This window comes from Schistocerca nitens, chromosome 5 (assembly GCF_023898315.1).
Source record: "Schistocerca nitens isolate TAMUIC-IGC-003100 chromosome 5, iqSchNite1.1, whole genome shotgun sequence".
Classification (NCBI taxonomy): domain Eukaryota; kingdom Metazoa; phylum Arthropoda; class Insecta; order Orthoptera; family Acrididae; genus Schistocerca; species Schistocerca nitens.
The window spans coordinates 543,542,832-543,567,261 of NC_064618.1; the positions used below are offsets into that span (position 1 = coordinate 543,542,832).

General features: G+C 42.8%; 1 protein-coding gene across 1 annotated transcript in view; it reads right to left on the bottom strand.

Moving 5' to 3' along the window:
* Positions 1–24,430, bottom strand: part of LOC126260569 (glutamate receptor 1-like) — a 1,252,588-nt gene that overhangs the window by 227,321 nt on the left and 1,000,837 nt on the right. Inside the window, exon 11 of the mRNA XM_049957904.1 lies at positions 7,900–8,020. Within this exon, the coding sequence (XP_049813861.1) occupies positions 7,900–8,020 (121 nt within the window). The remainder of the gene's footprint in view (positions 1–7,899; positions 8,021–24,430) is intronic.

Genomic DNA, 24,430 nt, shown 5'->3' on the forward strand with positions numbered 1-24,430 from the left:
CACTGTAGAGCATTGCTGCGGAAAATAGAAGTAAGACACCTGCAGAAGTCAATAAAGAGCTGGCTGCAATACGAAACTCGCAGACCCAGTCAGCACCGAAACAACATGAAGGACGCACCATAAACAAGGAATTACAGGGCGACCTGGAATTCCAAAACCATTCATCGCTGATGGAAATGGAAGTAACAGACAAATGTGGTGACGAAGCCGTAAAACCTGGACAATGTAAATGTCGTGTGACTAAGACCTCCCGTCGGGTAGACCGTGCGCCGCGTGCAAGTCTTTCGATTTGACAACACTTCGGCGACTTGCGCCTCGATGGGGATGAAATGATGATGATTAGGACAACACAACATCGAGTCCCTGAGCGGAGAAAATCTCCGACCCGGCCGGGAATCGAACCCGGGCAATTAGGATTGAAATTCTGTCGCGTTGACCACTCAGCTACCCGGGGCGGACACCTGGACATTGGACTAAAAGCAGATAAAATTCTTTTGGTCGGATGCTTCTTGTTTCACGCTGTTTCCACCTTCTGGAGGAGTTCAGGTTCCAAGAATGAAGCATGGCAGGTGTTCAATGATGATGTGGGCAATCATGTCGTGGTATTCCATGGCCCCCGCTGTTACTTTCCAAGGTAGTAATACTGCGAAGGATTATGTGACCATTTTGGCTAATCAGGTCCATCCCATGGTACAATGTTTGTTCTCCAATGCTGCGTTGAAAGACGACAGGGCTCCTGCTCATAAGCTCGCACCACACAGCACAGGTTTTGTGAACACGAGGATGAATCGTTGTGTCTCCTCTGATCACCACAGTCAGCAGATATAAATATTATTGAGAGTTTGTGGTCTACTTTGGAGAGAAGGGTGCATGATCGCTATCAACCACCATCACTGTTACCTGAACTTGCCATAATATTGTAGGGAGAATGATACAAGAACTTACTAAAAACTATAAAAGACTTGTATTTATCCGTTTTGAGATGACTGGAAGCTGTTTTGAATGCTAACGGTTTCTGTACACTATATTAGGCATGGCGATGTGTTGTTCTCTTGTGTTTCTATATTTTTTACAGCCCCCGCTTATATATTCACTTATTTCGACATAAAATGGACTCATTTTGGAGCAGAGCGATCGCACTTTTGTGTATTCCAATAAAAATTATAGTTTTATTGCTATTTACCAAATGCACATTAATTTACTTGAGACTTCAAACATGTGCAGCATACGAAATAAGCTGGTGTTTCGGGTATATCATACCATTTACATTGCTTGAGAGATATACATTAAACAGATTTTGAAGACAGTTCTTACGAGATGGCCAACGATGCGGGGATGGTTCCCGTGCATTCCACATGAATCCGACCATAGCAAATCGCTCGTAACTGAGTGTCAGGCACTGTCGAATAGTGTGAAATTATCCATTTTTTGTCGTACAAAGTACTATGCAAATACATAGTGACTTTGAATAAGAAAATCCTTTTCGTCCACTTCTAACTTCGAGGAGAGTTTCAGTTTATTATCCACTACAAGAATTTTCGTTTACGACCAGAAAGCTCGGATTATGCTTCATAGACCAACAAAGTGGTTTCTTGACCAAATTCGTGACGAAATGTCAGTGACAGTAAAATGGGAAACAGTCACTGAAATCCAAGGGAGACAAAAAGTATCCAGAAAACAATGCTAACGTGCCAGTTAGCGCCATTAGGTGGACAACACAAATTCAGGAACCCTTCAGTGTTATGTGGCTTTCTAAGTGAATTCCTCCAGTACTGCAAAAATATAGCAGGTTACGAGAAAGTATGAGCACACGACATGACTGGTAATTACTTACAAAGGTATGTGTGCATCGCAATTGTTTCTCTCAGTTGGGAACAACTCTTGCCCATCTCGTCAATAATTGACTGCAACGAGTGCTTCACAACGTTCCGTCACACTTACGTGCATAGGAAATGGTAAATGTAAAACGACTGTTACAAGGAGTCACAGTATTACTGAATGACCGTTCAAATGGCTCTAAGCACTATGGGACTTAACATCTGAGGTCATCGGTCCCCGAGACTTAGAACTACCTAAGCCTAACTAACCTAAGGACATGACACACATTCATGCCCGAGGCAGGATTCGAACCTGCAACCGTAGCAGCAGGGCGGTTCCGGACTGAAGCGCCTAGAACCGCTCAGCCACAGCGGCCGGCCTGAATGACAGTAAAAATTTTGTTGTGTATTCCGGCTTTCGTCTTTTTCATAGAGAATTACAATAGGTTAAAAGTGTACGCAATACATGACCAGAACGAACTTCCTTATGGACGCTGCAAATTTCTTGGAAATTTATTTTCTATTAGACTTTTCTGTTTTTCCTTTTCATATTTTTTATGAAAGTGTTAAGAAATGCACTAGGATCATTTCGATTTATTTGCAATGTAAGTATCGAAAAAATTGAAAATAAGAATTATTTGCTCATAGAAACACGATCCAATGAGCCACGCAACAAAAAATTACGAAGGTTGCAAATTTTTACAATTTCTTGCCATTTTTGGTTTCGACCCGCAACACCTTCGGCCCCACCCCTTTAATCCTCGCCTGTACTTCTATTTTCAGGAAAGGAAACAACGTCATTATTCACAGCGAAAGTACAGGCATGAAGTACAGATGCAGCGTGTGTCTGCATTAAAGAGGAAGGCGCAAATAGTTCCCGTCTCGCCGCACCTCTTATCAGGCAGCCCATTTTAGGGGCAGAGCTAATCTTTGGAACCCACTCTAGTGCCGGCTAACGAAAGTTCGCGCATATTAATATCTCATAGCAAAAAATTGTGCTGTAATAATTAATCAAAAGTGAAAGGATAAGAAAACCACGCAATAAAATCTGTTTGCAAGACTGTTGCACCGAAGGGATCGAAGGGATCAAGAGGAATCTGTAATACTAGCGTCGGGTTTTACCAGCAATGTAATCAAATAGGTGCTGTGACGTCTCCCATAGCACTCTTAATTTTACCGCCTTGCTTTTAATGTCACTGAAGGTTGTTTTGACTTTTGTGTAAGCTGAGTCAGTCCTTCCGAACATTATTTCTTTTTCGATTTCTTCACGTTTTTCATGCAGCCCTTTCATCTTAACTTCCCTCCACTTCCCGTTTATTTCATTCCTAACTGATATGTATTTCTGTCCGCAGCTCGTGGTCGTGCGGTAGCGTTCTCGCTTCCCGCGCCCGGGTTCCCGGGTGCCATTCCCGGCGGGGTCAGGGATTTTCTCTGCCTCGTGATGACTGGGTGTTGTGTGCTGTCCTTAGGTTCGTTAGGTTTAAGTAGTTCTAAGTTCTAGGGGACTGATGATCATAGATGTTAAGTCCCACAGTGCTCAGAACCATTTAAACCATTTTTTGTATTTCTGTATTCCTGATTTCCCTAAACATTTTCGTCCTTCCTTCTTTCATCGATCAACTGTAGTAGTCTAAAAAAAATTATTTTGTTACCCATGGTTTCTTCGCAGTTACCTTCTTTGTACCGACGGTTTCCTTTCCAACTTCTTGAACGCCCTTTTTAGACATGTCAATTCCTCGTCAACGGTACTGCCTACTGAGTTATTACTTACTGCTCTAGCTATAGCCTTAAAGAAGTTAAAGTGCTTCATTTCGTAATATCCCCATATCCCACTTCTTTGCGTATTGATTATTTATGACTAATCTCTCAAACTTCAGTCTAGTCTTCATCACTGCTACATTGTGATCTGAGTCTATATCGGCTTCTGGGTACGCATTACAATCCAATATCTGATTTCTGAATCTCTGTCTGACTGTGATGTAATCTAACTGAAATCTTCCTGTATCACCCAGCGTTTTCTGGGTATACCTTCTCCTCTTGTAATTCTTAACCGGAGCAATCGCTATTACTAGCTGAAATTTATTACAGAACTCAATTAGTCTCTCTCCTCTTTCATTTCTTGTCCCTGGCCGATATTGTCCTACAACCTTTTCTTTTACAATTTCCCCTTTAACTGCATTCCAATTTCCCACCTTGTATACCACAGCAAAATATATAGCCGCACTAAGCACCAAAGGCGTCACATCCCGTTATCACGGTCAACGGAGTTGCTGTCCCATGATGTCCTGAGAGAACGGTTCAACCATCCTGGGGATGGGGGGCTGGCGGTGCGAAGGAGGGGGGGGGGTTAGGGGTTGCCAGCTGGGTCTAACGTGGTCAACAACTTAGTCCTGTTGCGCATCACACTGCGAACTGAAAAATGTGTGGAAATCGACGCCCCACGGTCAGGGATCTTTTCATTGAAGCACTTCATGCCATTTCCTGGGACCTTTCCTGTCGGTCCTTAGCGGAAATGTGTCTGTAATATTTTCCTCCGCCACCCATAAGAAAATTGGACGATTTCAACGCTGGGTGGCACTGTTTTGACCTCCGTCACTGATGGGTCAAAAGAATGGAGTGAATTTTGAGTAAGAGAGGTGTGACGACCTTCCCATTATGTGACACGGTAACGGTTGGGCAGAATTGTGGTGAAATTTGGTGCCAGTGTGATACCATAAACCCGCCTTACACCTCACATGAACTTCTGAGCTCTGGCGTTATGTGTCGACACGCTTTTTCATCTTTACAGAGTAAGGTTGAGCAGCGCAGTGGGAGAAAATTACGGGGTTTCAAAAGGTGACCCTCTACTGTGTTGCTCAGTGCATTTGCAAGCGTGTATTGTATTCTGTGTTTGAACTATATAGCCAAATATTATTTTACTATAATAGCTCTGATTCGTTTCCTACAGATTTCTTTTTTTCTCTTTGTGTAGTATGTCGAAATATCTAGTCCCGTAGTGCAGTCTTTCTTCGAGGCTGATTTCGTTTTCTTTCTGATAAATGTTCCTTTTTAATAATCTGCGAGGGAACATCGTAGTTGTAATTCAATTTGTTATTTAAAATGTAAAAATTCCCATTCGTTTAGTGTTCAAAATATAGCCCAAGATGGCACTATACGCCGCCATGTTTCTACATTTTATGACTTAGTCACCTATAGCTATTGTCAGGCGTACTGGCGGTTGGCTGTTAGTGCACTGTTGCCAAACTGTGAGTCACATGTATTGATGGTCACTTGCAACTGTTACTTGTTCTAATAATTTCGTTTTTGCGTAGAAGTATTGATTTAGACTATGTCACTCACATCGTCATATAAACAATGTACGAGTACATTATTTAAATTAAAAAAATTTAAAAAACCTTGGAACTGAATTCGTTATTCGCATTCTACAGTGTGTAAGATTATTACAGATAAAATTAGTTATTGTAAGTTCACATGAAGTGTAAATTTACGTAAATCAGTGACAAAAACGCAACTCAGTGTACAAAATATAACTACTGGATTTTCTAGCAAATTAGCAAGCAAACGAAAATGCATATTTGCTCAAACTTCGCTGTTTTCATTTCCGAAAGGTACTCTTCTGACCTGTTTGTTTTGCTTCATGTCTAAACTAATTTACATTTTTAAGGAAGTCAGTCTTCTCTGACACCACATGCGCAACTATCATCCTGCCCCCCTTTCCTAACAGGTACCGTAAGGCCACCACTTTGGCTCTAACTCTGCCAGATCCTTCACTAAATGGTCTTGAGTAATCCAAGGTTCATCCAAACAGAATATAGGTCGCATTTTGTCTCAAGTACGCAGCGAATTCATCGTTCGCAAAACTTTAATTCCGGAGGGCACTACGTCATTGTCATGAAGTAATACTTGTATATCATTCTGACGCTTGTATTTAAATCGTATATCGTTTAATATGTTAGAGCAAGGTTTTTCAATCAACAGTTTCTCAATTTCTCTGACGTTGGCTACTCGCCATTACCTCCATCGGTAATGCTGGAATTCACTCTTAGCCTTAGTCACAGCTTCCACTCTCGCAGGCATATGTTCAATCAGCTGCTGGGAGGTTTCTTTGGGAATGGTAGCCCATTCTTCACGGAGTGCTGCGCTGAGGAAAGGTATCGATGTCGGTCGGTGAGGCCTGGCACGAAGTCGGCGTTCCAAAACATCCCAGAGCTGTTCTGTAGGATTCAGGTCAGGACTCTGTGCAGGCCAGTCCATTACAGGGATGTTATTGTCACGTAACCACTCCGCCACAGGTCGTGTATTATAAACAGGCTCTCTACCGTGTTGAAAAGTGCAGATGCCATCTCCGAATTGCTCCTCAACAGTGGGAAGCAAGAAGGTCCTTGAAACATCAATGTAGGCCCGTCCTGTCACAGTGCCACGCAAAACAAGGCATGCAAGCCCCCTTCATGAAAATGACGACCACACCATAACACCACCGCCTCCGAATTTCACTGTTGGCGCTACATACGCTGGCAGATGAAGTTCACCGGGCATTCGCTATGCCCCCACCTCGCATCGGATCAACACATTGTGTATCGTGATTCGTCATTCCACACAACGTTTTTACACTGTTATATCGTCCAGTGTTTACGCTCCTTCTATCATGCGAGGCGTCGTTTGGCATTTACCGGTGAGATGTGTGGCTTATGAGCAGCAGCCCGACCATGAAATCCATGTTTTCTCAACTCCCGCCTAACTGTCTTAGTACTTGCAGTGGGTCCAGATGCAGTTTGGAATTTCTGTGTGATGGTCTGGTTAGATGTCTACCTATTACACATTACGACCCTCTTCAATTGTCGGCGGTCTCTGCCAGTCAACAGACGAGGTCGGCCTGCACGCTTTTGTGCTGTACTTGTCCCTTCACGTTTCCACTTCACTATGACATCGGAAACAGTGGACCTAGGGATGTTTATGAGCGTGGAAATCTCTCTTTCAGACGTATGACGCAAGTGACACCCAGTCACCTGACCACGTTCGAAGTCCGAGAGTTCCGCGGAGCGCCCCATTCTGCTCTGTAACTATGTCTAGTGACTACTGAGTTCACTGATATGGAGTACCTGGCAGTAAGTGGCAGCACAATGCACCTGATATAAAAAACTATGTTTTTGGGGGTATCCGTATACTTTTGATCACATAGTGTAGATGCCAGCAGTCCATTATCGTTGTCTACAAGATGTTTAAAATATTTGTACACATAGTGGATTACTTATTTGCTTTGTTTCCGAAACTCAGCAGCCTTTATCAGTCGCATTTAACATGCTATGAAAGTGCGTATTATTCAAGTTGTTTAGAAATCTGACCGACATGGCACAGGGAAAATCTCTTTTTCTTCCCACTTTTCCAGTTTCAACTTACACAAACACTTTCACTCAGTAAATATATTTTACAAATAATACTACAAGATACAGTTTTTTACTCCCACTTAAACTGCCAGAACTAATAACTTACCAAACAATGCAAAACAAGCCTGTACGAAAAATCTACACACCGTTCTACAACTGACGCTCTACGAGCACTCGAACTAGGCAACTATGGACACTCAGCGTTGCCATTTTCGAATGTTATAGAGAGCGCTTCGCGACACTGGGCACAAGTGCGGCACCAGCGCGCTTGCAGGCATCCACCATTACGCCTGGCCACTAGTTTATTACATCAAATAGCAAAATAGATAATTAGTATCTCCAATTTATTCAAACAAGAGATACGCAAATCACTATGAGTAGCTTCCAATGAATACCGTAGTGAGATATGAATTCTCATAACATACCACGTAACAAGATGCAATGCTTGAATTCGCACATTTGCTACAGAAGTACTGTCAAGAAATTTCTGAAAAGAAGAAACTTTCAGGCAGGTGAAGACCTTGGATTTGTCGCGAAATCAGATCAGTGTCTCCCGTAGAAAAATGTTTTACCGGCAGAAATACCCAGTCAATTTGATTTCGTAGCTTCAAGAGTTAAAGTATAATTGTGTAGTTGTACAAAAACATAATGGTAACAAACTACACCTAAGTCATTGATTATACCATAACACAACTCACAGTTGATGCCGATCTTCTTGGCAATCAGATCAGCGAGGTCCTTGCAGTACCCCTCGAAGCGGTCGTTGCCGGAGAGAACCTCTCCAGCCTCTGGCTTCCGAAGGATTATGTATGGTTCCTCCTGCCAACAAAACAAATGGGACGACGTGGTGGTAGTGAATTAAGAGGAAAAAATTGCCAAATTCTAACACTACCCAGATTTCCAAAGAACGCTGGATGGTTCCTCAGTACTACTCTTTCTCAACAATATTTTCTTTACCATATTTAGTAACTCCATGAAACCTGCAGGGCTGTCCATAAATCCAGTAAGAGTACGAGGGGGTGTAGATCTCTTCTGAACAGCACATTGCCTTCCGCAGTGGCCGAGCGGTTCTAGGGGCTTCAGTCTGGAACCGCGCGCCCGCTACGGACTCAGGTTCTAAATCTGCCTCGGGCATGGATGTGTGTGATGTCCTTAGGTTAGTTAGGTTTAAGTAGTTCTAAGTTCTAGGGGATTGGTGGCCTCTGATGTTAAGTCCCATAGTGCTCAGAGCCATTTGAACCATTTGAACAGCACATTGCATGGCATCCCAGATAGGATCAAAAAAAAAAAAGTTCAAATGTGTGTAAAATCATATGGGACTTAACTGCTAAGGTCATCAGTCCCTAAGCTTACACACGACTGAACCTAAATTATCCTAAGGACAAACACACACACACCCAATACCGAGGGAGGACTCGAACCTACGCCGGGACCAGCCGCACAGTCCATGACTGCAGCGCCAGATAGGATCAATTACGTTCATTTCAGGGGAGTTTGGTGGCCAGCGGAAGTGTTTAAACTAAGATTAGTGTTCCTCCTGGAGCTACTCTGCAGCAATTCTGGCCGTCTGGGGTGTCGCAGTGTGCTGCTGGAACTGCCCAAGAGCGTAGGAAAGCACAATAGACATGAATGGATGCAGGTGATCACACAGAATGCTTAAAAACGTGTCACCTATAGAGCCGTACCTACACGTATCTAGGGTCTTATATCACTCCAACTGCACACGCCCCGTACGTGTCACCTACAGAGCCGTACCTAGACGTATCAAGAGTCCCATATCATTTCAGCTGCACACGCCCCACAGCCTCCACCAGTTTGAACAGTACCCTGCTGACATGCAGCGTCTATCAAGGGTACACGAGTGGACCTTCAGCTCCGAAAGCCAATATCGATTATGTTTCGTTGAATGGTTCGCGCGCTGACACTTGTTGATAGCCCAGCACTGAAATCTGCAGCAATTTGCAGAATGCTTGCGCTGCTGCCTCGTTAAACTATTCTCTTCTGTCGTCGTTGGTCCCGTCCTTGCAGAATCTTTTTCCGGCCGCTGCGATGTTGGAGATCTGATGTTTCACCATGTTCCTGACATTCACGGAAAACTCATGAAATGGTCGTACAGGAAAATACCCACTTCATCGCTACCTCGGAGATGCTGTGTCCCATTGATCGTGCGCCGAGTACAACACCACGCTTAAACTCATTTGAATCTTGATAACCTACCCTTATATCAGCAGTAACCGATCGAACAACTGCGCCAGACACTTGATGTCTTATATAGGCGTTGCCGACCGCAGCGCCGTATTCTGCCTCTATTTGAATATCTGTAATTGAATACGCATACTTATACCATTATCTTCGGCGCTTCAGTGTATTACGATGAGGATGAATACGCGCTACAACCGAACAGCGACCTCCTTACAATAATTCGGAAGATCAACTGACTTTAGTGCCAGCGTAAGAAAAGAGGTTATTGACACTGAAGTAGCAGGAAACACCTTCACTACGCAGAATGACATTACACTGAGTACGCGTGGCTAATGTGACACAGGAGACGAAAACCGAAATATTGTCTTCTGCAGATATAAATGAAAACGCAATGATGTCGCATTACATTCCAAGGGTTTATAAGAAAGGTACGTCACTTTCAGTTTCACAATGGCAGTAAGCTATTCCGTCAAAAATTTTGGGTACCTTTGTCATATGATTATCCCATAGGCCCCAAAATTATTTCTTAAGAAAAAACGCTAGTTTATTAATGACAGAGTACAGAAGGCACTGCTGACTTGAAAAACCTAACGTAATCCTCAGAATGAAAGGAGGGATTAATGCAAAAACCCTGCACGGGGGTTTCTGTCACATGTGACAAATTCTGATTATTAAGTTCTAAAAATTAAATCAAAATAATAATTATTATTATTGTAGACAGTTTATTGTTACTCTCTAATATCAAATCACGCTGCAGACTTTTCATTAATTGAAATTTCAATATGGACTAAAGAAAAGTTCAACCTCTAAGTTCCTGGAATGAAATGAATGCTACGGAAAAGAAGGAATTTTTGCGAAATTCGGTAAGCTGCAGGCCATTATACTCCAGAGAGTATTTCAAGAGCAGAACATAAATAGTGAATTTAACATTACTTCTTTCATAATTACAGCATTTAATGAGCGGTGTGTGTCAAAAACTTCACCTCTGCAGCTCGGTGATCAGCGTGTGTGGATGCTATGGGGGGTGCCTGTGTTCGATTTCCAGTACTGCCAACTTACAGGGATCTGTTTGTAACGCCGGAAATGCATATCCTCCTATTTCCATCTATTGTACCGTAATGTTTTTCCTTGTTTTGTTACCTCAAGGTATGAGATTTCTGTGTCTTTATAATATATTGTAATTGTTTTACTGTTTGTATATATATATATATTTTTGCATTTATGTTGGTTTGTTTTGTGAATATTATTTGTATTTATACGCTGGGTCTGGCCTAGGGAAAACTGTGCTATCGAACGAATACATCGATAGGTCGTGTGGAGAAGCAAAGTGTTTAGAATCTTTGGGAGTGTTAACTCTGTCGCGTGGAGCGCGGGCAGAGAGAGAGTCTGGCTGGAGTAGGGCAGTGGAGCAGGTGTGTTGCGTGAAGCTCCCGCGAGTTGCCGCGCTTTCGGGGTTTGGCAGCATGTAATTGCGCGCCAACATCCGGCTTCTGCAACAGCGACGGCCGACAATGAGTGACTTCAAACCTTCAATCAACCAACAAGGAAGACTGGAAGCACGTAAAGTTTTAGAACTGTATGGCAGACCTCAGCTTTTCAAACTTTTAAAATTGTTGCATCTCAAAATTACAGCAACTTAGCATGAACCTTTGTTGCTCATTGTCCCAATTGCATTGCCAAGCAGGGTCCCTTCCTTTTCCGAAATGAACCCGAGTGTCGTTGAAATTCAAACGCCAGCATTAAAATAATATAATTAGATTTCACTGCTTTAATTTCAAAATTCAGTTAAAGTATTCATAGCTGGCTACAATATTTAGATTACACGAGCACAAACTAAGAGTGCGAGTTTTGTTAGCATATTTTAGCTTACCTGTGACTGCAGCTCAGCTTGGTACGTACTAAATTTTACTATTGTTAATTGTTCAGAATCATTTAATTCAAGTTCGAAGTTAAATCTCTTATTTCTAAATTGCGTAGATTCAAGTAGCTTTTGAAATGAGTGTTGAGGTAGCCCAAGACTAACTGTATTTTACTGAATTTCGATATGCTTCAGAAACAAAGTTCACTATTAATTTCAGTCACTAAATTAACTTTCAATTTTCCGGTTTTATTAATTCTTTTGCTAAATTAAGTCAGAGTGCAGCGAAATTTATTACTTCTGACAAACTTTCAGTTTTCACACTACACGCGTCAACCTTCAGTTGCCACGCTTCTAGTGCTAATTATGTTTAATAACCTTTCTTTTTCAGTTACTATAGTAATTGTCCTTAGGACTGGCGACCGTGATTTCCCCCAAATCTCAAATATCTAATTACCGCTAGTTAATTGTTGACGTAACGGCCGCACATTTACTTTCTTTATTAACTTTACCCCTTTTCAAAATTAATTTCCACCAGTTTCATTTGCATTTTTCCTTTCATTTAGATGTAACCATTTCCTCCCTCTTTACCGACAGATTAACTTCGGTGACGATTGCTTTTCGCAAATTTCCATTAGGTACACGCAGTTTAATTTTTCACTGTCATTAAGGGGGCGATAAGTGAGGGGGAGGTTACATGTTCCTTGTGGGAGGTCTGGAACTGTTTGCATTTAGCCTCGTGACCCCAGTCGAGGAACTACACTATGTCATCAAAAGTTTCCAGACTCCCCCCCGCAACATACGTCTTTCATATTAGGTGCAATGTGTTGCCACCTATTGCCAGGTACTCGATATCACCGACCTCAGAAGTCATTAGACATTGTGGGAGAGCAAAATGGGGAGCTCCCTGAACTCACAAACTTCGAACGCGGTCAGCTTATTGGGTGTAACTTACGTCATATGTCTGTATGCGTGATTTCCACACTCCTAAACATCTCTAGATAATGAAATAAATCAGGATTAAAAGCTACACTATGCGATCAAAATATCCAGACACCCACAAAAACATACGTTTCTCGTATTAGATGCATTGTGCTCTCGGACTTCGAACGTGGTCTGGTGATTGGGTGTCACTTGTGTCATACGCGAGAATTCCACACTCCTAAACATTTCTAGATCCACTGTTTCCTATGTGATAGTGAAGTGGAAATGTAAAGGGACACGTATAACACAAAAACGTACCGGCCAATCTCGTCTGTTGACTGACAGAGGCCGCCGACAGTTGAATAATTGAATAGGGTCATAATGTGTAATAGGCAGACATCTATCCAGACCATCACACAGGAATTCCAAATTGCATCGGGATCCACTGCAAGCACTATGAAAGTTAGGCGGGGGGGGGGGGGGGGTGAGAAAACTTTGATTTCATTGTCGAGTGACTGCTCATAATCCACACATGACGCCGGCAAATGCCCACGGCATCTCGCTTGGTGTAAGGAGCGTAAACATTTGACGATTGAACAGTGTAAAAACTGTGTGTGGAATGACAAATCACAGTACACAATGTGGCGATCCGATGGCAGGTGTGAGTATGGCGAATGCCCGGTGAACGTCATCTGCCAACAGTAAAATTCGGACGCGGTGGTGTTAAGGTTTGGTAGCGTTTTTCATGGAGGGGGCTTGCAGCACTTGTTGTTTTGCGTGGCACTATCACAGCACAGGCCTACATTGATGTTTTAAGGACCTTCTTGCCTCCCACTGTTGAAGAGCAATTGGGGGTGGTGATTACATCTTCCCACACGATCGAGCACCTGTTCATAACACACGGCCTGTGGCGGATTCTTTACACGACCATAACATTCCCGTAATGGAATAGCCTGCACAGAGTCCTTACCTGAATCCTATAGAACAACTTTGGGGTGTTTTGGAACGCCGACTTCGTGACAGGCCTCACCGACCGACATCGATACGTCTCCTCAGTGCAGCACTTCATGAAGAATGGGCTTCCATTCCCCAAGAAAACCTCCATAATCTGAATGAACGTATGCCTGGGAGAGTGGAAGTTATAGTCAAGGCTTCTGTATTGAATTCCCGCCTTACCGATGGAGGGCGCCACTTACTTGTAAGTCATTTTCAGGCAGGTGTCCGGATACTTTTGATCACATACTGTAAGTGAGTGAGTAGTGTTGGCTCCAAGGCTAAGAAAGAATCATGTTAAGTTGGCACCCGATATTCCAAGAATATTGATCTTTTTCGGAGTTCTTGATAGGTCTGCTACAGTTCTAGGGTTCACTGTGCTAAATTTGATGCCGGCCTCTGTGGCCGAGCGGTTCTAGGAGCTTCAGTCCGGAACCGTGCGACTGCTACGGTTGCAGGTGCGAATCCTCCCTCGGGCATGGATGTTTGTGATGTCCTTAGATTAGTTGTGCTTGAGTAGTTCAAATTTCTAGGGGATTTATGACCTCAGATGTTAAGTCCCATAGTGCTCAGAGCCATTTGGACCATTTAAACTAAATTTGAACAGTTATGCAGAATTTCGAGATGAGGACACTACTAATCAGGAACATTTTAATGTCGTAAAAGAATTATTTGCCAATTTGCGAAAGTAAAGTTGTGATCACAACTCTGCCTTTTAGCTGCCTACGGCAGATAGAGAGTTCTAGTCGAAAACCATAATGACATTTTCTGTGCAGGTAACACTTTATGAGATAATTGAAATAATGAAGAACCCGTTTTCACTACATAATATACGAAATCGTACTACAGTTTCGGTCACAGTACTGGACAGAATCCCAAGAGTTTTATCGAGAAATCTAAGATAATTTCTTGTGACGTTAATCGTTTATAAATGCAATAACGGGGGACCCATTTCAGTAACATATAGCTTTTCGATTGAAACGCATTCGAATTCCCCAAAGCTGAGCTGAGCTGCTCTAGTTGTGATCGGCGCATGTAGGTACAAGTCGGCACACATCGTGTGGACTGTCCTTACGTATCCGACAGCTGACAACCTTACGAATCTAATGGCAGCTACCATGTTTTCGTCTACTTACTGCGTTATATTGCAATTACTTTAATTTAATCAGTATCGGATTTGAAGATAGCTGTCTCTATAATGCTCTTTCGTGAACTCCTGTTACTTCCGTGTTCATTACGTACTGTGATTATTCAGTATTCAACAATACGTCGCTAATTTCTCCACAGAGGTGTTCAAATGCGTCATACAATTGAAGAACCTTTTGTAGCTGCGTACGTCCATTGTCGAGGATGGAAACAGTTATAGAGGTAGAATCTTGTTGGCTGAAGAGGAGCTAAAAGAATAACTGACACTCGCAATTAAATTAATTAATTTACATCGGTACAAAAGACGATTAATGGAGCACCAGTCATCAATAGTGGGAAATCATCTTCGATGAGAGGGCGAGTGCTGTCGTAGATCCCGCTTACAGTGCTACAGCTGCCGGAGTTTGTTGTTTGGTGAAGATAATTCTGGGCCGGGTTTTTGGATGCGTTTTAGCTGCCTCCGGCAGATAAATAGAATCGGCAACGCGATTTCTTGCCACAGCGTTTCCATGGTACTTCACATCCTTAAACATCGTTCTCAGGTACCAGGACTGTCCATCCCCAAACTGGATAGCCACTCACGTAAGATTACATAGTGTTCCGTTGTTTATTTTAAGTTAGCCATTGAATTTAAAATTGCGGCTGAGGTAGAATGTTCAGCATTTTTAATAATCGTGGTAATGAGAATTCGCAGTTCGCTTTGGAAACTTATTTTCACGGCTATAAGACGACCAAGGTCTGACACCAATTAGACGTTATTTGTTAAACCAAATAATATCATGGGCTTCTAGTAAAATAAAGGACAAACATTTGGATCAATTGTATTGAAAGTTTATTATCTAATAGGAAATCACTAGCTAGTAAGAGATGAAGGATGTACTAGGGTATGAGTTACGGAAAGAGAATGTGACAAGGAAAAAAGAAGAAACCAGAAAAAGACAAATTATATTTTGATAAACTAAAAGGCATACTTCTTTCTGATGGGGAAGATATTGTTGTACTCTGTCTCCATATGTTTGGACGCCATTTGGTAATAACGATATTGATGTTCGATGAGATTTCGGGATTGCAGCCGGATCATGTTGACTTCTTGCCACGATATTTCGGCTGGCAATCGTCCAACCATCTTCAGGTGAGTGTCCGTCACTGGAGAGTTTCCGTCACTTTAATGAGTTTCGATTCCCCCCCCCCCCCCCCCCCCCGAAGAGGGCGGGCTGGCAGCAGCATAGTACATCGCTCTTCAGCCTACAGAATTTGTTTTAAAAAGATGGAGACAATAAATAATAAAAGCTGGCGATAAAATCGGTGACTTAAATGATAAAATGGCGGAAAATTGTGGAACTTAAAACAGCCCTCTGGAGCTACTGTCCTATCTGTAGAGCGGAGGCGCATGCGTAAAGGTGAAAACTACATGTCCGTCCTAAGGACTAAGGATTCTAAGGAAACATCAAGTTAAAACAATTTTCCGGCCACCGGCGAAGATTAGTGCCCTTCTCGGTTCAGTAAAGGACGATCTGGGTCTGCGGAAGGCCGGGATCTATAAAATTCCTTGCCAGTGTGGCAAATCTTACATCGGTCAGACGACACGCACAGTACATGAAAGGTCCGTTCAACACGAACGCCACACTCGCCTTTCGCAGCCCAGTAAGTCGGCCGTAACTGAGCACTGTATTACCACATGATACGCTATGGATTTTTCTGCCACGAAAGCCTTGGCCCCAGCGAAAACTTTCTGGGATTCAGTAATTAAAGAATCTGTGGAGATACGCCTAGCGCAAAATCTTACAAATCGTGATGGCGGTTTTCAACTGGACAAGGCTTGCGACCCGGTGATCTCTCTAATTTCCTCTGAGAGAAGACAGTTTATTCATAATAACACGTCTGGCGACAACCGACGTCTGTTGTTAGCGACGCGGGAGCGCATTCCGACACAGGGCGGACATGTAGTTTTCACCTTTACGCATGCGCCTGCGCTCCATAGATAGAACAGTACCTCCAGAGGGCACGGATGTCGATAGAGGACGCTCCTGAGACGGAGGCCAATGCGCATGCGTTTTCGCGCCAATTTTTTGCTATAAAGTTGACTCCGGGAACTTGCAGTCTCTAGTGACGGACACTCACCTGAAGATGGCTGGACGATAGCCAGCCTAAATATCGTGGCAAGAAGTCAACATGATCCGGCTGCAACCCTGAAATCTCATCGAACATTCAATACGCCGGCAAAACTTCAAGAACCACAACGATATTGATATTAGAACGAAAAAACCTACGTCAAGACACACAGTTATTTTCTTTACCTTTGAGTGGATCAACAGACACATGCGATTTTGCTCAGTTTACCATTTATATAACTGGAAATGATATTAATTTTATGTCTTAGGATATCTTTCCAGTCTGTAGACGTTATATGCTACAAGAAGAGGATCTGAGATACTTAAAAAAGTAAAACTACCCCTGCAAAAACATAAAATAAGATGAAACTCATCAATGTGTGTACTGACGGAGAGACGTCAATGATAGGTAGCATCAACGGCACTGCAAATTAGCTCGAAAACTTTAAATCAGCTTGTAGTAAAATATTACTGTATTTTGCACAACGAGTCACTGTGTAGAAAAACCTTAAAACATTAAACACGAGCATGTTATGTCACTGGCTCTGAAATGTGTGAATAAACCTAGAGCTTCGGCAGTAACTACTCGAGAATTCTGAGTTTACTGTGAACTTTTGGATTTGGAATATATGTTGAACTTGGTCTGCATTTTGAAGAGCAATATTTCTAAAGGAAAGCTCCTGAACACATTTTGAAACTCGGAAATTGCGGTTTCTGACTTTTTAGAACAGAAAATGACACTATCTGATAAATGAACCATACAGCATGACAACTAGCAATTTCAATTGACAGTTTTACTTGCAGTTGGTTGCCATCTCAAAGCCTAAATTTAAAGAAGATGTCATCAGCCCATTTGAAATTATTTTAAAACTGATCATCCTTCAGTTATAAAATGAGGATTGGAGTCAATTTCTATACCTCAAAAAAGAGTGAAGGTGTTGCGGATGACAAAAATGCGGCCAAACAGTGACAAAAAGAAAAACGCAACACCAAAAAATACTTAAAGTTGAGTGATAGTATTTGGTGGAAACATTTGTCTAGGTAAGATATTTAAGTGATAAAGACTACAAATTTTTGGAAATTTGTGGAAAGGTCTTATGGGACCAAACTGCTGAGGTCGTCGGTCCCTGCACACTAGTTAAGCTCACTTAAACTAACTAACCCTATGGACAACACACACCCATGCCCGAGAGAGGACTCGAACCTACAACGGGGGAGAGAAGCACGGACCGTGACAAGATGCCCTAGACCGCGCGAGTGCCCCGCGCTGCTAACATTACAAGATCACACGTTAATGTAAGCGCGAGATACGCCATGGCGAATGTGAGATGCTTGTATATTAATAACCGGTATAACCACTAGAATTTTGAATAGCAAACCTGCAGAAGTGCATGCATTGTGTTGTGCGTGCGACGAATCTCAGTTTGTGTGATGTAGTTCCATGCCTGTTGCACTTGGTCGGTCAGAACAGAGGCAGTTAATCCTACTTGTGGATGAAGCTGGAGTTGTCGACCGATGACGTCCCGTATGTGCTCGACTGGGGACAGGTCCGGTGATCGAGCAGGACAAGGTAACATGTCGAGACTTTGTAGAGCATGATGGGTTACAACAGAGGTATATGGGCGAGCAATGTAGTGTTACCCATGGGATGCTGGCCATGAACGACAACACAACAGGTAAAATTACTAGACGGACTACTAAATAAGCAGTAAGGATGCGTAGGATAAGCACGAGAGTGCTCCTGCTGTCATACGAAATAACAAAAATGGTTCAATTGGCTCTGAGCACTATGTGACTTAACTGCTGAGGTCATCAGTCCCCTAGAACTTTGAACTACTTAAACCTAACTAACCTAAGGACATCACAGACAGCAATGCCCGAGGCAGGATTCGAACCAGCGACCGTAGCGGTCGCGCGGTTCCCGACTGAAGCGCCTAGAACCGCTCGGCCACACTGACCGGCTACGAAATAACAGCCAAGACCATAGCTACAGGTGTAGGGGCACTGTGTCTAGCACGAAGACAGATTGTTTGTGGACCTCCTTATAGTCAACACACGGCCATCTCTGGTACAGAGACAGAACCACCTTCATCAGAAAGCACAGAACACCTCCAGCCTTCCCTCCTACGAGCTGTCTCTTGACACCACTGAGGTCGCAAACGAATGTCGTTTGGAATCTCATCTACGAGGTGCATTCATGTTCTAAGGCCTCCGATTTTTTTTTAATTAACTACTCACCCGAAATCGATGAAACTGGCGTTGATTCTCGACGTAATCGCCCTGCAGACGTATACATTTTTCACAACGCTGACGTCATGATTCCATGACAGCGGCGAAGGCTTCTTTAGCAGTCTGTTTTGACCACTGGAAAATCGCTGAGGCAATAGCAGCACGGCTGGTGAATGTGCGGCCACGGAGAGTGTCTTTCATTGTTGGAAAAAGCCAAAAGTCACTGGGAGCCAGGTCAGGTGAGTAGGGAGCATGAGGAATCACTTCAAAGTTGTAATGACGAAGAAACTGTTGCGTAACGTTAGTTCGATGTGCGGGTGCGATGTCTTGGTGAAACAGCACAGGCGCAACCCTTCCCGGACGTTTTTGTTGCAGTGCAGGATGGAATTTGTTCTTCAAAACATTTTTGTAGGATGCACCTGTTCCCGTAGTGCCCTTTGGAACGCAATGGGTAAGGATTACGCCCTCGCTGTCCCAGAACATGGACACCATCATTTTTTCAGCACTGGCGGTTACCCGAAATTTTTTTGGTGGCGGTGAATCTGTGTGCTTCCATTGAGCTGACTGGCGCTTTGTTTCTGGATTGAAAAAGGGCATCCACGTCTCATCCATCGTCACAACCGAAGAAAATAAAGTCCCATTCATGCTGTCGTTGCGCGTCAACATTGCTTGGCAACATGCCACACGGGCAGCCATGTAGTCGTCCGTCACCATTCGTGGCACCCACCTGGATGACACTTTTCGCATTTTCAGGTCGTCATGCAGGATTTTGTGCACAGAACCCACAGAAATGCCAACTCTGGAGGCGATCTGTTCAACAGTCATTCGGAGATCCCCCAAAACAATTCTCTCCACTTTCTCGATCATGTCGTCAGACCGGCTTGTTCGAGCCCGAGGTTATTTCGGTTTGTTGTCACACGATGTTCTGCCTTCATTAAACTGTCGCACCCACGAACGCACTTTCGACACATCCATAACTGCATCACCACATGTCTCCTTCAACTGTCGATGAATTTCAATTGGTTTCACACCACGCAAATTCAGAAAACGAATGATTGCACGCTGTTCAAGTAAGGAAAACGTCGCCATTTTAAGTATTTAAAACAGTTATCATTCTCGCCGCTGGCGGTAAAATTCCATCTGCCGTACGGTGCTGCCATCTCTGGGACGTATTGACAATGAACACGGTCTCATTTTAAAACAATGCGCATGTTTCTATCTCTTTCCAGTCCGGAGAAAAAAAATCGGAGGCCTTAGAACTTGAACGCACCTCGTATATTTAAGTGATAAAGATTACTCTGCAATTCACAATAAAGTTCCTGACAGAGGGTCAGTGGAATTCACGCTACAGTGCATCTGGCTTGCAGTTGTCCTCGAAGTAACCGACGTTGTATCACTGTAGTGCCAACTGTTGCTCAAATTGCTGTTGCAGACGCATTACGAGCGAAACAGTCACACCCCGAACACGATGAGCTTCCCTCCGTGCAGTGCCACATGGCCCTCCTGATCCCGGTCTTGTTGTGACCGTACCTTTTCGTGACCACCGCTGTCAGCAATGACGTGAAATTGCTATATTCCTGCTAAGTCTTCTGCAATATTGCGGAAGAAATGTACAGCTTGCCGTAGCCCTATTACACGACCGCGTTCAGACTCAATGAGGTGCTGATATTTGCGTCTTCGTCAGCTTAAAAGCATTACTGAGTAACATCAACTCATCACGCCCAGTCTCAAAGGTGACTAATTCTCACGACCTCTACCACCGCCACTACGAGGATGTGAAATTTGAATAGTCATCATGTTTCGGTTGTAGAAACACGCCTACCAACTTTATGTCGCACAACTGCCTCATTGTGTTGCAATTTTTTTTTTTACTTAAATATTGCGAAGGTCATTTGAAAGTGGTATTCATGAGATTTAATCCATTTTTAGTTAGTGAATAAAACAATGCCGGTTCCTATTCACATATAAATAGAGCTGATACGTTAAAAATAATTTCATTGTAAAAAATGAAGTCCGATAAGCTTCTTTCATATCAAAATGACTCTTCCATAATTTCTCGAATTCATTACTTTGTGAACATTTCCTACAGCGAAGAACATTTGAACATAGTTCTACACGCCTATATCTCTTGGAGGTGATATGCAGATGAATACAAGGATTTGCATCCATGACATTTCTTGAAGGCAAAAGGACGTCAAAGATAAGAGAATCGATTTAACGTTCAGTAAGGTTCCTGTGCTGTAACAAATGTTGTTTAAATATGTTGATTAAATAATTAAAAATGTTAATTTAGTCTATAAACATACTGAATTTTTAACCTGTTAAGCGTATACTGTGTCTCCTTCTGCTGAGCAGAGAAAATAGACAACTCCAGTTTTCTCTCTCTCTCTCTCTCTCTCTCTCTCTCTCTCTCTCTCTCTCTCCAAAAACGTGGCCCAGAGTTCTCTTCACCAGAAGACTCTCTCCGGCAGCTGTAGCAACGGATGCTGGGTGCCGTCAGTGCTCAGCCTCCCATCCAGAGATTATTTCTGGCTATGGATTATTGGTGCTCCAGTAATTGTGTGTCTTTTGAACTGACGTAAACTAATTGTCAGTTATTCTTTAAACTTCTCTAAGCGGACAATAACATACGCCTATCTCTCTTTTCCCTCCCCAACAACGAACGTATGAAGCTACAAAAGGTGCTTGAACTGTATGACGCATCTAAACTCCTCTGTGAAAAAGGAAATAGCAAGTGTCTTGCTACGTCCTAGATAATCTCAGCACGTATCGAACACGGGAGTTACAAGAGTTCTCGAAAGCACATTACAGAGACAGCTGTCTTCAAATCTGGTATTTAATTGTAGCAAAGACTATAAAATTAAAGTAGTTGTAATAAGACACAATAAGTAGACGAAAATATGGCATTTACCGTTAGATTGCTGAGGTTGTCAGCAGTCGGGTACATAACGACAGTCGACATGATCTGTGCTGACTTGTACCTACGTGCACCGATCACAGCTAGGGCAGCGAAGCTCAGTTTCCGATTGAAAGGCTGTATGTTAGAGAAGTGGATCCCACATTATTGCAGTTATAAATATCTTCACAAGAAATTATCTCGGGTAAATGGAAATAAGCGTATGGCATCGTTGGCCGAGAGGCCCCATCCGTGGTAGTTCGGCTGCCTAGTGCAAGTCTTATTTCACTCGACGCCGCAATGGGCGACTTGCACGCTGGTGATGAGGATGAAATGATGATGAGAACAACACAACACCCGGTCCCAGAGCGGAGAAAATCTCCAATCCAGCCGGGAATCGAACCGGAGTACGCTCGCATGGGAGCACGTTACCACCTAGCTAAGCAGGCGGACATTACCTTAGGTTTTTCGGTAAAACTCTTTGCGTGCTATCCAGAACTGTGATCGGATCTGTCACCAGAATTCTAGTGCGATTTCGTACATTTTATGTATTGAAAATGGGTCTATCACTATTGCAGTCATCTCATAAAGTGTTACCTGCACAAAAAATGTCATTTTGGTTCTGTGTAGAGCTCTTGGAGAGCTAGTCAGAATTGCTTCCACAGCTTTACTTTCGCAAATTGGCAAATAATTTATTTTACAACATTAAAATTTTCCAGATTTTAGTGTTTTCTTCACTAAATTCTGTATAACTGTTAAAACTTAGTACAGAGAACACTAGAACTACTGCATATCTACCAAGAACTCTGAAATAATGTATATAAATCGAAAGTTTGGTGCCAACTTCGACCCGTCCAAGAAAGTCGACTACTACCGGGAGAGTGGAGAGCTGACCTTATGCCCCTACACACTGCATGTAACTATGCCATCGGGCGGTCTGCCTCTATTGGTTTGTCAGGGACAGAACGCGGAGGTTTGCTTGTGAAAGGAAGATCACATTCGAATGTTGCCAGTATGTTTATGGAATATGCAGATGAAGGTAGTGAACGTCTCAGTTAAAAGTAAAATTGTTATTACGTTCGCTTAGACATGTGGTATGGTAAATAGAATGGTAGCACAACAACTAGGTCCATATTACAGGATCGGAGTCTCCTTCTGGTAACAAAAACGGACAGTTAAACTTGGCTTACGAAATATTTTTATTTTCTACGTGATAAATACACAGAGTAGCGAAAGAGGGTTTTCAAGAATTACTAAAACAATGATATAGGCAACTGCAACAGCAAATGTCTACCAATAATAAAGGTTATTAATTCACAGTGGGACAAAAAAACACACGAAGGAAGTTCGGAATTCCGCTACACTACAAGACGCAAAGAAGAACGAGTGGAATGTGGCCTTATTAGAAGTGTCAGTCATCAAACAGAATTATTTTATCAGAAGATTTTAGTTTAAAAGAAGGCATTATCCAGAATGAGATTTTCACTCTGCAGCGGAGTGTGCGCTGATATGAAACTTCCTGGCAGATTGAAACTGTGTGCCCGACCGAGACTCGAACTCGGGATCTTTGCCTTTCGCGGGCAAGTGCTCTACCAACTGAGCTACCGAAGCACGACTCACGCCCGGTACCCACAGCTTTACTTCTGCCAGTACCTCGTCTCCTACCTTCCAAACTTTACAGAAGCTCTCCTGCGAACCTTGCAGAACTAGCACTCCTGAAAGAAAGGATATTGCGGAGACATTACGTTAACAGAATACTTCTATTCAAAAATTTTATTTCCCACCACAAAATCATGAATGACAATGCGGTTTCTACGATTACCAGAAAATTTTAGTTGATTAGAGAATTTTAGTTTTCTCACCGGATCTCACACTCTAAGATCTGATACGACGTAAAAACTCAATGAAATTTGCAAAAGTCAGTACACAATGAATTCACAGTAAAGATCTTCAGCCCAAGAAATATTGAAATTACCATTAAATCAATACCATTAGCTGCTGACGGGCGTTGATATGCATCAACGGGGACAGTTGAAAATGTGTGCCCCGACCGTGACTAAAACCCGGGATCTCCCGCTTACATGGCAGATGCTCTATCCATCAGAGCCACCGAGGGCACAGAGGATAGTGCGACTGCAGGGATTTATCGCCGGCACGCTTCCCGTAATACCCACATTCTCAACTTATAGTCCACACACTACATTCGTAGTGCCCCTGCCATTATATCCATTACTCGCGGCAGACTATCCACCGAGTCCCGTAAGAGTTCAGGCAAATCGTGTACATCCGCACTGAAGAAGGTCATCAGCCGGTTAGCCTTAAACGATATGAAGATGGCATCTGTTCTTTCAGACATGTCCGAAAGAACAGATCTGTCACTTGCCTCTTCTTTAAACTCTAGGGATCCGTTTTAATGTGCAAAAAGCTGAATTACACAGTGGTTCGGAATCCACCTGTAGGGAAGAGCATTACTCAAAAACTGATACTAATCTTGGCCACTTTATTCATTGATCTTATTCTGCATTGCACGTTTAGACCGTACGCATTCGCAAAGGCTCTACAAGGGAAATACGTGAAAGGATATCAGTGTAAATACTTGGCTCTTAGAACGTGCTTCGTACAAACGGAAGAATCAAGCACTCAGTGAGAAACATTTGATAAAATAAATAAAACGCACATCGTAAAAAATGGAGAGGATTAAGTGAATATTTTGGTGAGTTCTACCTCTCTTCGTTTTTACGATGTGCATTTCATGTATTTTGTCAATGTTTTTCACGTAATGTTTGATTCTTTCGTTCGTATAAAGTATGTTTATTTACCCATTGTTTTTATCTTTTCATGTATATCTCTTGTAGAACCTTCGAGAATGG